The sequence below is a fragment of the Montipora foliosa genome, chromosome 8, assembly GCF_036669935.1.
Source record: "Montipora foliosa isolate CH-2021 chromosome 8, ASM3666993v2, whole genome shotgun sequence".
Taxonomy (NCBI): Eukaryota; Metazoa; Cnidaria; class Anthozoa; order Scleractinia; family Acroporidae; genus Montipora; species Montipora foliosa.
Window position 1 is genome coordinate 5,208,722 of NC_090876.1, and position 12,500 is coordinate 5,221,221.

A 12,500-nucleotide genomic window follows, 5' to 3' on the forward strand; every position below is an offset into this window, starting at 1 on the left:
CGGTTAAGACATGGTATGCAATACTGTCGGGATGTCGCTCTTCAGACTTTCTTGATTGTAAACCAAAACAAAACGAGTGCGTATTCCTTCATAGCAAATATCTTACTGATATTTTCATCAGATGGCTCAATCCAAACGATAATTAGATGCAAAGTACGTAAAATTCAAATAGCAAGGGTGCAAAGTTGTCGCAGGAGTGCCATGGCCATTTTCTTGAGGGCAAGCAAGGTTGATGCAAAATCTCAATAACCCATTGACTCCCGGGATTTATCAGTATGTAAATTCTCCAGTTAATTTCAATACACTGTATTTTAGACAAGTATTGAGAAAAATTATTATCAGCTGAAGGGTATCATCCTGAAACAACACCAAATTCTCATGAACAGCCAAAAAAGAAATCTATGGAAGTAGTTAGGAGAATGAACTTTTAGATCATGAGAATCAAAGGGTTAAACAATCGAGGACAAGATGTTGTGCCGGTAATAACATCTGCAAATGATTACACAATTTGATATTCTCGGATAATAGCGATAAACCATAAGCCACGTGATGATGAACGACCAAGACGTTTCCATCGCCCAAGAGTAAGATTTACCCAAATTGGCCTGAGCCCGGTTGTTCGAAAGCCGATTGACGTAATCCAGGATTAGCGTAAACTTTTGTTTGATGTTTTCAACTTTTTGCTTATTTTTGTTTTTCAAGATCGACATCTACTAATATAAATTTTATCCGAATATCAGCGTCGAACAGCATTTGGGAGTAGAGAAATAAACTTCTTGGTTAATTTTTAATCTGGGATTAGCGTTAATCGGCTTTTGAACAACCGGGCCCTGCTGTCTATTTTTAAGCAAAGTTTTTTGGAAAAATAAACAATAGACCAAATCGGCTAACTCAATGTTTTCCCAATTCAAACTCTTTGGGACTAAAACGTTTGTTCCACGGTATTTCTATATCATTTAAATGTGAATGCTACATTAAAATGCAAATACAATACGCAAAGAATCTTAACCCCGGGTGATTTGAATTGGGTTTAACATTGAATTATCCGATTTGGTTTATTGTTTATTTTCCCGCAAAACTTGGTTTAAAAGAAGACACTTTCCTGATACCAAATGCTTACCCTTGGGTAATGCAGTCGTGCTAAAACTTGATGACGGAAGATTGTCCGGGTGAAAGCGGAAATTCTAAAAACGACTCTTGTTGGTGACACTGACTGACGCCTCGACAACCTGAGAGGAAGTCATTCTCAGGGTCAAGTGATTTGTGGTCTTTGACCCGATTGGTCAATAGAAACGTGATGTTATTTGTCGGTCTGTTCAGCCATGATCTTTTTGGCTAGGAAGACTGTGATCGGTGCGTCTCTATCCAAGCTCTACTGAAAGCTCTGTCGTTGTTTGACTGTTCAGTTGGTTTCGAGAGAAAGTCGTTTTTATGGTGCCATTATGTTGATTTAGCAACAGAACGGGAACCTCTGTTGACGACGGCAGAGCGCCCGGAATAGTCTGGACTGTACTCTAATCTGAAATTAGTAGTTGGCAACTGTTCAGTTATTCAACACACCGTATGTATCAAGGGGCGCGGTCCAATTGGTGGTCCCCGATAGCGGTTTATCTTTTGCCCCTCCTCATCGAAGGGCTGCCGAACTTGGGTTTGTATTGTGCAGTATATAAACCATCACCATTAAACAAACAAGTAAATAAATAAGTAAATAAATAGATGGGAACATGATTCTGATAAAATCTAACCAAATCAGCTTAATCATTTTTGTTGTTGTGATGAAGCAAATAGAAAATTATAAGTAAATTACTTTTGAATGTAAGACAGAAAGTAGGTGGCTAACCTTTCCAAAAGCCATGGCTCTTTCGTTCCTGCGAGAGCGTAGAGCATGCGGGATTTTTCAGTGGGGTCTATTGTGTTTTCGTACTTAGTCCACAAATATTCCCATTCCTCCACGCCGCCAAACTTGACAGCAGTGTGGTATACAATACTTCGAATATGGGGAGAGATCACAAGGCTGTGGAAGGATTGAAATTTGCAAAAGATCCATTAGAAAACCAAATGGTTGCTTTGGTCTTCACCCTCAACCGTTGGTACATAAGAAGTTAGAAGCTTTTCATCGATTTTTTTTAATGTTGTAATTTGTACTAATTAGCTGTGAGGAAATTAAGTTGATTGATTGATTGCAAACTTTGTAATTCGGCGTCAAACCCATTTGGACTTAACTTAACGATAGATGCGATCCTGCTAAATAAAGCGGTTTTTAATGGAGTGTCTTTCGCAAGTCAGTTATGGTGTTAACAATTTGCTACACCTAGTAACTTTCCCTCTCTTCTCTTGACCAATGAGAATCGAGTCCAAAACCAATCGCGAATTTGCACTCTTCTATTTGTTCGCTCTTACTTTGAATTTTGATTTGTTCATATCGCTGTTTGCTCTTGTTGTGATTGGGTAGAGTAGTTAACTTAATGATACATTCAATTAAAAACCAGTTTAATTAAGGCCAAATGGTATTGGCAGATGCGATACAAAATCAAAGAAATGAGAAAAGGTAAACTCTTCTCTCCAAGAGGAACAGCAAAATAAAGCTGATGTTAGCACTGACATCCAAAAGTTCTCTGCACTTTACTTTTAAATCACGATTTTCTTTCGTTTCGTGTTAGAAATCACAAAGATAAGAAGCCCCCTTAAGAACAAGTACTGAGACTGGGCAAGATGTGAATCCTGAATTACCGCCAGGGACGAAAGCCCTCTGGATACAAACAGTAAGTCGTCTTTCCGTCTTTTTCCCTGTCATTTTTGTTTAATGTAAAATAATATTGTTGTAAGAGGTTGGGCGAGATATTGTAAAAGTTAGAGTCTATGTTTCTGTTGAGGCCGCAAACTGGCTTTACAGCTCATGCCCAGGCCCAAAACGTGTCAGTCCAGGGCCATTTTGACCCTTAATGAACTTGACATTTTACGTTAATTGCAGTTCACATACTACTGTGTTATACTTACATACAAGCTCTTGCTAGAAAGAAAAGAAAGCATCAAACAATACCTCTGGTTCTTCATCCACATTCTAAAGCCGGTCAAACTGTAGTTGACTGCGTGCGCATCTCCATGACTGGCAAGGGTTGACAGCACGTTATTTCGCAAGTACCTGCAATGAATTAATGGCCGGAGTAATAAGTGGCATCAACTTTTGAACGGGCTATGTCCCAGCAGGTCAGCTCATTGTGTGTAGTTTTACCAATTATTCTCCCCTACTCGCTATGCAACTTAGCGTAAGTTAACCCTGAAATTACTTTGAAACAAAACAAATCAGAGCTTCGGAACACAAAAAGTCTGTCGAGCATTCATAATTTCAGTTACAAACAACAGAGATAAACTTTCAAAAACTGGTAGGCTGTACTTCCAATCCATTGTAATCTTTTTTATTCATGCCTATCCCTTCGTCCCTTTGCATTTGCTGTTTTAGTAAACCATTCATTCCTTATTTTAAGTAGTTATTTTTACGTTTTGCTTGATTTGGTTACCAGTCGCTGGATTTGGCCAAATTTCGTGACACAATTTATTAGTGTCACGCAACAAAGAAACTGCATAAGACCACTACGTGCCTTCCACCCAAACCACCCGTCCCTTTGGCGCGAATTACATGAAGTAACCTCATCTTTACATGCACGATGCAAGGTACTGAATATTTCCAAAACACTCAAAGTAATCACTGAAAGGGTGCCTTTTTTTAAATCAGTGTTGAGACCTAAATCCTATAGATCCTCGGTAAACACCAAGATGATGTTTTTTTTTTTATGAAGTTCATACGCAGGATTTTGCTTTTGCGCACGTCAGGCTCATAAGGGTTGGAAAGGCTCATTTTCAAGCCTTTAAAATTGTTTTTTCATAAATTGGCATTATAGCCATTTCGCAGGGACATCTGCCGACTGAAAAAGACTTGTTATATTGTGGAGTAATAGATTAGAACAAAGCCATAAGTTAACATCAAGAGGAATTCTCCGCGATCACAGAATAGAGTAGAAACCCCGTCCAACAGTGCTTAACTTTACTGACAATCACAATCACGTGGCTAATTACCATAAGCGCTGCAATGACAATGAAACTCCATTTGTAACGTGGTTTGCCACAGGCATTCCACGTAAATTGATCGGGTAATTGCAAGTATCGTATTATTACATCTCGCAAAAAATTAAAAGATTAATTTCTCACATCTTCAAGATATCTCCTTCGCTTTCCCATCCAACATATTTTTCGAGCGGTTTCACTTTCTTTACGATGTATTTCTGTTGACCGAAAATGAAACAATTTTTCCTTTAAGGTGACTCAAACCATTTTCAACACATTCAAGAGACTTTGTTATTAGAAGGATTGACACTACAACACTTTATCACGTAACAGCAATGTTATGGTACCATGTGAAACATCAATTAATGCTAATTGTAAACAAGATGCAGTCATTTTTGTGACGTAAAAAGTTACTATGGCAACAGGAAAGCCTTGCATAAACACCCTATATTTTGGCTTTAGTTGCTCATATCTGAAAAACGAACTACATGACCCCATTTTTTAATTGCACAAAAGTGATCAGCAGGCCAAGATGAAACTCTCTGCAAAATTTCAGAGCTACCTTAAATTTTCAATTATTTAAGATGCATGGCCCTGAATCCGCTTCACAGAATTTTTTAAACTTTGCAGAAAGTTTCAATCTGGCGTGCTGATTACATTTCACAAATAAAAAAATGGAGATTACCAAGTTTGTTTTTGAGATATGAGCAGCTGAAGCCAGCTTTCCAGTTGCCACGGTAACTTTTTACGTCACAAAAATGGCCGAATCTTTTTCAACAATAATTGTCTTGGAAATTTCTCACCACCTTCACAACCAATGAGATGTGAAAGCGTGTTTTCCCGCGCTTGGAACCGGGTGCAGTAATTTCCTTTGGTTTTTGATTGGCTAATTTGACTGTCAGGGTCTGCTGTGATTGGCCAAATAAACAATTTTGTTTTTTTTTCTTTTAAGCACTGAATAATCCGAGTATTGTTCTATTCAACAGAAAACGTGATAAAAGTAGTGATTCTTAAGGGTTTTCCCTTCAGCCTTAAAGAGAACTTCTACTCCGACCAATGTATAAGTTTAAACCTAACAAAATGTAAAAAAATGTTGATGCTTTGTTCATAGTGGAAGTGCACTTAGCTATCAAGCTAGTTCACAGGCACCCCACTTTAAATAATTTGAAAGAAACAACTCAAACTTAACAGAAATATGATTAAGAACCCCAATTGGCGGGAGGCAACCAGTTGACTATTTACAAAGCGTGGTAGAGTTGAATCCGGGACAACCGGAAACAAATCCAAACCAGAGCATAGAACGGGATTTGAACCCGAGGCAACAGCATGCAAACCTAACGCCCTAACCACTGCACCACGACACCTCCTGCGGCCATTAAATTAACTTCTGCAATTGCAAAATAATGTTTGTAATCAAATTTGCTCGACAATTTTCTCCAAAAAGGATCGAAAAAAAAAGAATTTTTGAATTCGGGCGCCGTCATCTTGAATTTCGCGGGCGCCGCCATCTTGAATAATCGTGACGTTTCTCGAGAATCCTTATATTTATTCCCCAGAGCCTCGAGATGATGTCTTTTTAATATATCAAAATTGGTCTATTGTTTTCACACAGAGTTTTTGTTATAAGACATGAAACAATAGGGAAACCACGACACGTCGCAATTATTCAAGATGGCGGAGAAAGCAAAAAAAGCGTTTTTAAAATTCATTTGTTTTAGATGCAAACGCTGTTATTGGAAGAGTTGAAAGAATTTTAATTGTAAACATTTTGTTCTGTGGTTCAAAGTTATTGCCTTGCTTTAGTGGAGGTTTCCTTTAAAACGATACCGATTGTTTTAAGAATCGAAATAGGTCTCTGAAGTTAACCACTAGTACTGTATTAGAATGAGGATTATTTCAATCTATAATCAATGGACTCACTCTGTAGTTCCCGTATGAAGGCCGCATGCTCAGCATAGAACCAATGAAACCCAAATGACTGAGCGCAGAGGACCATGGGATATATTCCCTCTCTTTGTCCAAGTAGTCGGTCAGGCCGAGTGCAGTGGACATGCCTAGTTGACCAGCCCTGTGTTAACATACACAAAATAAATCGTACTTGAGAGGCTTACCGCATTTCGGCTCACAACGGTGTTTTTGTAACCTCGTTTCCACTCTCGGCGGTGAAAAGCCCTGGGAACGAGGTTGGGGTTTTTGCACCAGCGATCATGTCTCGCTATACGACTTACCTTGCCAAATTGAACGCGTCGTCAATCAGCCCGCTTCTATCCACGGATGCGAAAACCTAACAATGGTATGCACAGACGTTAATGAACAAACCGACTCCCCTTTGCGTACTTGCAGGTCGCTATAGATTATTTTCACGTGAAGTCAAAACGGCCATGTTAGTGTTCCTAAACAATGGAACGGCGGTCATGATGGTGTTCCTAACCAATCCTCCGGGAATTGAGCTCCATTATCATGTAAACGCCTTCTTTTGTTTCGGTAGAAAAACAAGGTTAAGTGATCAAGTGAGTCAAAGCACTGTATACAGTTGAAAAAGGAGAAGCTCAAACAATTGTCTTACCTTGTGGTTGGTTTTAAGTTGCTTTATCAATCTGTCCCAGTTCTTCTTCTCATAGTTTACTCGGTAAAATCCCGTCTGACCAACATTTGCCTTGATCCAACGATACTTTCTCCTTCCAACCGGAATTTGAACTGTTATTAAGAAATTCATAGAGAATTCATGAGGGTGAAACACAACAGAAACGAACTATTCACGTCACATATTATGGGATGGCGCAGTGGTGAGAGCACTCGTTCTCCACTCTGCACCGGGAGGTTTTTCTCCGGGTGCTCCGGTTTTCCCCTCTCCTCAAAAACAGAAATTTGATTTGATTTGCGTTGATTTGTTAATTTCCCCAATAAGTGCTCCAGCGCTATAGAAGATTAGACACAAAGGTTCCTTCCTTTCCCCTCAAATCCTTTCCTTGTAAATCCCGATAATGCTCAATCGCAACTCTTGATAGTTTTCTACACCTAAATTTCGGACACCGTATTCGATACACCACAATTAGGACAAAATGATCTTTACGGGAAATTGTCCACTTGCACTCCCCCGTCCCCCGTTCAATGTTGGAAACGGAAAAAAGTAAGTCGATAAAAAAGAAACAGCATTGTTAGGGGGTTAGATGGAAAGATTGGGGGGGGGGGGGGGGGGGGTGGTCCAAGATACCTAAAATGGTGGAAGTGTCTGTATTAAGCTGCATTATACAAATTCATTTCAAGACGAGGAAACCGGTAGAGATATCTGAATAGGATCGTCTGTGGCTCGCCAGTACGAATACCCCTGCATACAGATTTTTCATTCATACGACATCACATGAAAAAACAATAATCGTAAATGGAAACAAGTCTCAAGCTAAATACAGTACTCCATTAATTTGGGTTGACTGCAAATCAAATAAAGTAAAGCATAAAGAAAGAAATGTTTTCGGAGCCAAGCACATTTCAAGCTAATCGAATCTTCGACTCATTACCTGAAAGACAAGCGCTCTTACTTCCGCACCAACCCTGTCTCTCCAGACAGCCTAACGCTGTCTCAAAATCTTTCATTTGTAGTATATTTTTATAAAAAGCTTGCCCTTCAATCCTGTCACCATTCTTCTCTTTTTCTTGTGAACACAACAAGTTTTCCCCTGTTGCTAAGAAACCCCTTTTAATACTACATCGCTTCCCTGTACACGCTTTCTCACCCTGATCATTTGTCATCCATATGGTGTGCGCCTTGTGAGGTTTGCGCGAGGTGACAAATGTCAGCGGCACTTGCCATTTGTAACTGTTGAAAGATGGAACGAAATGATTGCTTCAGAGACTGAAGTTCATCAAAGCGCAGCTGCGTTTGTTATGATAACGTAATAATCCACAGCGAATTGCTTTGTCAAATTTAATCCCGCCGTTGTTTCTTCAAGTGAACGAGAGACTCGTGTCTACGTATAGGAAAGATATCTGTTTACAAACATTGTTTTTGTTATTTTATAAATGCGCGAACCACAGGAACAAAAGACCCTTTGTTTCAACAACCAATGAGGTTCTGGTTGGCACATTGATAACAACAGGTGACGTCAATGATATCTTCCCCATACGTGAGAAAATTAGTCGCCTAGCGTGAAGTAATTAATCTACCAGAGACAGACAACATAGCTTTAATCAATAGGCAACTTTCACGATGGCGTCATTTGACTACAACTACCAGAATTCAGTTTGTTTTTCTTTTCTTATTTAAATTTTGTATTCCCAGTGGGGTAAAAATAACAATACCTCTAATTAGCATGAGAAAAGGAAAACCTGAAGGATTCTGGTACTTGTAGTCAAATGGTATCATCATGCAAATGTCCTATACAGAACCTCTCCGATACTAACTACTTAGTAACCGAGAGTGTGGTCGTTAGAGCAAAATCTCAAACTGAGGCCTTGCCGTATGTCACTCGGTCAATTCAGCTAGGCCGAGGTTTGAGATTTTCCTGTAACGACCGAACGGTCAAGGTTATTAAGTTGTTTATTATATGACTAACAGAACGGTTCAAAAGAAGAAAAGCTAATTTGAATAATCCATAATCGGCCCATGGGCATTACGGGAGAATGATGCCCAGCGCTTAGCTGCTCTTAGCCAATCACAGCGCACGTTATATCGGCCAGAAACACCAGCCATGTTATAATTAAGAAATAGAAAACATGTACCGTGTTTCTATCGAGTTATAGAAACACGAGTGAAAATTTGGGAGAATGAGAAATGCTGTGGGAACACGAGCCGTAGGCGTACATGTTTTCTATTTCTTTTAGAAAACAACGCGACGAGAAAAAGGAAAACAACTTGTTAACTCTAATTATCAAAATGTAAATTATCTTTGCTCGCTTTACATACGGAATTCTAATTAGGCGTAACACAAGTGGTTGGGATTCATCGAAGGGGGTGACGACCTAATAACAGTTACTGCATGTCTGTAATTTCTTGCCTTCAATTATTATTAATGCCTTCTTTAAATCCTATCAAATTTTAAGGTTGTCGTAGTAGTTAACCAAGGCTAGCAGTCTCTTTCTCTCGAAAATCTGCCGAGAACACAAAACAAGCGAACGAGGTGATATGCGATCGGCGAAGCCGCAAGCCACGACTTTATATTAGCGCGGACTCGCAACTTTCGCGTTCTCGGCGGATTTTCGAGCAAAAGATAAAGACTGCTCGCAGTCTAAGGTTATCGCCAATAGCTAATAATTTGAGCTAACTAACAATTTGGGCAACTCGACTTGCAACATGCGATCACATATATGGTTATAGGTTAGTCGAATGTTTTATGTAATGCCTGACGGGATGGCGGTTTACCTGGCATTAAGACGGGTAGGTGATGTTATTGCGATTCGTGCAGTCCCCATCTTCGTCCCAAGGCCTTTACACGCCATAGAACGTCGAGCTTTGGGACCGGTTGTAATTTAGCGACAATTGAAGTCACAATTCAAGATAGGAAAGTTCAACCTAGTAATCTGGGACTCGGCCTTGCTCTCGCTTCTGTTCTAACATACCCTTTGGATTCGTCGTCGTATTTCCTTGATCCTTGCTTGACGTCTCTCAAGAATCGTTTCTGGCTGGCTACCAGTCTCCTTGAACCGTCTCTGGCTTGTACATTGCTGTCTTCTATGTAAACAACTGGGTAACCTTTCTGTTTTATCCAGGTGTCCATAATGGCTTTGACATCGAGATCTTTGCATACCTGGTTGAGGAGGGCGAAAACGTATTCTCAGGCTGATGGTTGCAAACTGCCAGAGACAATTCACTATTTAGAGGGTGGGAAGTATAAATATGGGGAGGGCCATTTATTTTTATGTAGGGAAAAAAAGTGTCAGATAAATTTATAATATAAAGGATCATGAAAATTTTAGCACTGCTTCTCCCTACCAAAGGACAAACTGCATGGGGCATTAATAAGTTGGAAGGAGAAGTAAGAAATTTTACCTGACGCGCTGGCGTTTTATAAACTTAATCAATTTCTTTCAATTCTATACTGAATCCTCCTATCCTTTTCATTGGTGCTGCAATACAGTGTAACGATCTATGCATTGCGTTGGATCAACACAAACAGTGATAAGCATAAACACACCACTGTTCGGACAGATCAAACAGCGTTCAAGAAGGCATTCTCTTTAAAATGGAACCACGGTCGGCCAAACCTAGCATGATCAGCGCTCAAACTAGAGAGCAAACGAAGACAGCTGTTTCGGGCTTGTTGGCCCTCGCCAGTGCGCCGTATCTAAAACGCAATGAGCCTCCGTAACAGTGGTGTGTTCATGCTTATCACTGTTTCGGTGTTGATTCAACGTAATACATAGATGGTTACACGGCATTGCAGTCTTTAGTGTTAAATGTTTATTATCAGATTTTCAGTTGAGTGACCATTAGTTCGGTTCAGATCGCGTCCAACCAATTAGGTGGTTTGCACGACGCTACGCCATGGCCGCTATCTGACACAATCTACAGATGTCTCATTGGCTTGTTTTGGGCGTCATCCAGCATTTGAAGATTCGCCATTTTATCTGTTTCCCTAGCAACTACCTGTGGTAACTATTCAAGTTGCTCTCAAACGACCCATCGTAGCCCGCTCCAAGAGAGGCTGCTCACAATAAGAGCTTGACTTACCTGACTCAAAGCTTTCCATAAATCATCCGCTTCTGCATTCCCGTATTTGTGATTATTCAGATAAAGCTGAAAGGTAGGAGCAAGATGACAGGTGAGAATAAATCCAATCTTTCCACGTTTCTTTTTAAGGTCTCAGAAACCATATACTAATGTACGTTTAATTGTACTATGTATTGGTCTGACCAACACTGTAATTCAGTCCTTGACTGCGAGAGTGTTAAATAAACGAATTTATATATATATATATATTTATTTATTTATTTATTTACCTCCAAGCCCTTTTGGAACTTTTTGTCCCCAATGAAGCTTCGCAGCATACGAATAACTGAGGAACCCTGTAGAAAGGTGAAAATAATATTAATAGGCCTTCTCAGGATAATATTACTTATTTAATAGCTCGTGCTTTGAACTTTTCCACTTTACTTACTCTCCGAAATCGTCCCAAATATATTATCTTGTTTCTAGAACCTTTTCTATTGAAACCTACTTTGTAATCGCTTTGAAAGACGGGAAAAGTGGTCAAACTTTGATCAATGACAAAGCAATGGAAAGGAATGGGTTCGATACCGCGTTGACGTCACAAATTACTTTGGATCGCTGTTTTCAAAGAATTATCACAATGCAAAGCAGTATGTGACATCAACCCGGTGTTAAGCCCATTCCCCTTCCTTGCAGGGTCGTAGATCAAATTACGACCAGTTTTTCCACTTTTTAAGAGCCTCAGAAATAGTGCCTTTGAAGGGGACAGATTTCAGCGAACCAAAGACTTATTATTAGGACGGTTTCAATATTTTACAGAACTGACCGGCCAGATCGGGCATTTGGAAGGATTGACACTACTACGCCTTCAAATTAACACATTTCGAGGATGACATACACTCGTCCAGAAGTATGCGAGGGATTATCATGCAAGTGTTCCTTCAACCCGCTGCACATGATTTTCTTTGCAAACTGACGGGTCTGGCCCACCAGTTCTAACAAAAGGAAAACGCCCTTAGTGTGGGACAAGTGCAGGAAATTGTTGAGCGGAAAAGGGTTTTTTTTAGGTGATAACACTTAAACGACGGAAATGCTTTTACACCTTGGGGTATTCTCCCATACGACCCTCAGAGATGGAATATGCAAAATCGTTGATTCTGATACTTGGTGAGGGGTGAAAACTGCGGGAAGAACATGAAAAAAAACCTGAGGCGTTTTATCGTGACCAGCACAAAATCGAACAAAAGCAACAGCCAGGATGCAAATTTTGTCCGCATCGCTGGGAGGCGATTGCTCTAGCCACTACTACCATCTGACACATACAACAGGGGGTGGTTTCACTCTTAAGCATGCTGCTTTCACGTTATGCCGATCATCAGTGAGCTTTCGCCCGGAACAACTATAGAGCGTTTTCACTCACGTGACCAGCAGCCATATTGGATTACTGAAACAAAGGAAAGTATTTGCATAAAATTGGAGTTCCATTCCCGGAGGATTAGTTTGGTACACCATCATGGCAACCATTCCTTTGTTTCGGAAGACTAGCATGGCCGCCGTGACGTAATTAGAAAACGCTCTATAGCTTCTTGATATCAAGTGGTCTCCAAACTGCCCAAGTCCATCGTAACGCGCGATACACACACCCGGCTCAATTAATCAACCCATTATTTTCTACTTTACCTTGTCGTAAGAGATGCTGTCGAAAATTTCAGTGATTTGAGAGGGGTTATGGACCGGGACAGAGATCGGATGAGTATTCTCCATACTATCAGAAGATAGAGCCGTCTGCAGT

General features: G+C 40.1%; 1 protein-coding gene and 1 long non-coding RNA gene across 2 annotated transcripts in view; one reads left to right on the plus strand and one right to left on the minus strand.

The window, feature by feature from the left end:
- The window catches only part of LOC138012498 (uncharacterized), a 49,009-nt gene extending 46,243 nt beyond the window's left edge, over nt 1-2,766 (plus strand). The window contains exon 3 of the long non-coding RNA XR_011125047.1: nt 2,661-2,766. This is a non-coding gene — a long non-coding RNA (uncharacterized lncRNA). The remainder of the gene's footprint in view (nt 1-2,660) is intronic.
- LOC138012492 (endoplasmic reticulum aminopeptidase 1-like) overlaps nt 1-12,500 on the minus strand; it is a 20,255-nt gene that overhangs the window by 2,486 nt on the left and 5,269 nt on the right. The window contains exons 6-16 of the mRNA XM_068859276.1: nt 12,389-12,500; nt 10,999-11,064; nt 10,730-10,795; nt 9,619-9,806; nt 7,797-7,879; nt 6,629-6,759; nt 6,291-6,346; nt 5,983-6,130; nt 4,207-4,280; nt 3,041-3,142; nt 1,841-2,014 (exon numbers count right to left, since the gene is read on the minus strand). The exon at nt 12,389-12,500 is cut by the window's right edge and continues 23 nt beyond it. Coding sequence (XP_068715377.1) covers nt 1,841-2,014; nt 3,041-3,142; nt 4,207-4,280; nt 5,983-6,130; nt 6,291-6,346; nt 6,629-6,759; nt 7,797-7,879; nt 9,619-9,806; nt 10,730-10,795; nt 10,999-11,064; nt 12,389-12,500 — 1,200 coding nt within the window. The remainder of the gene's footprint in view (nt 1-1,840; nt 2,015-3,040; nt 3,143-4,206; nt 4,281-5,982; nt 6,131-6,290; nt 6,347-6,628; nt 6,760-7,796; nt 7,880-9,618; nt 9,807-10,729; nt 10,796-10,998; nt 11,065-12,388) is intronic.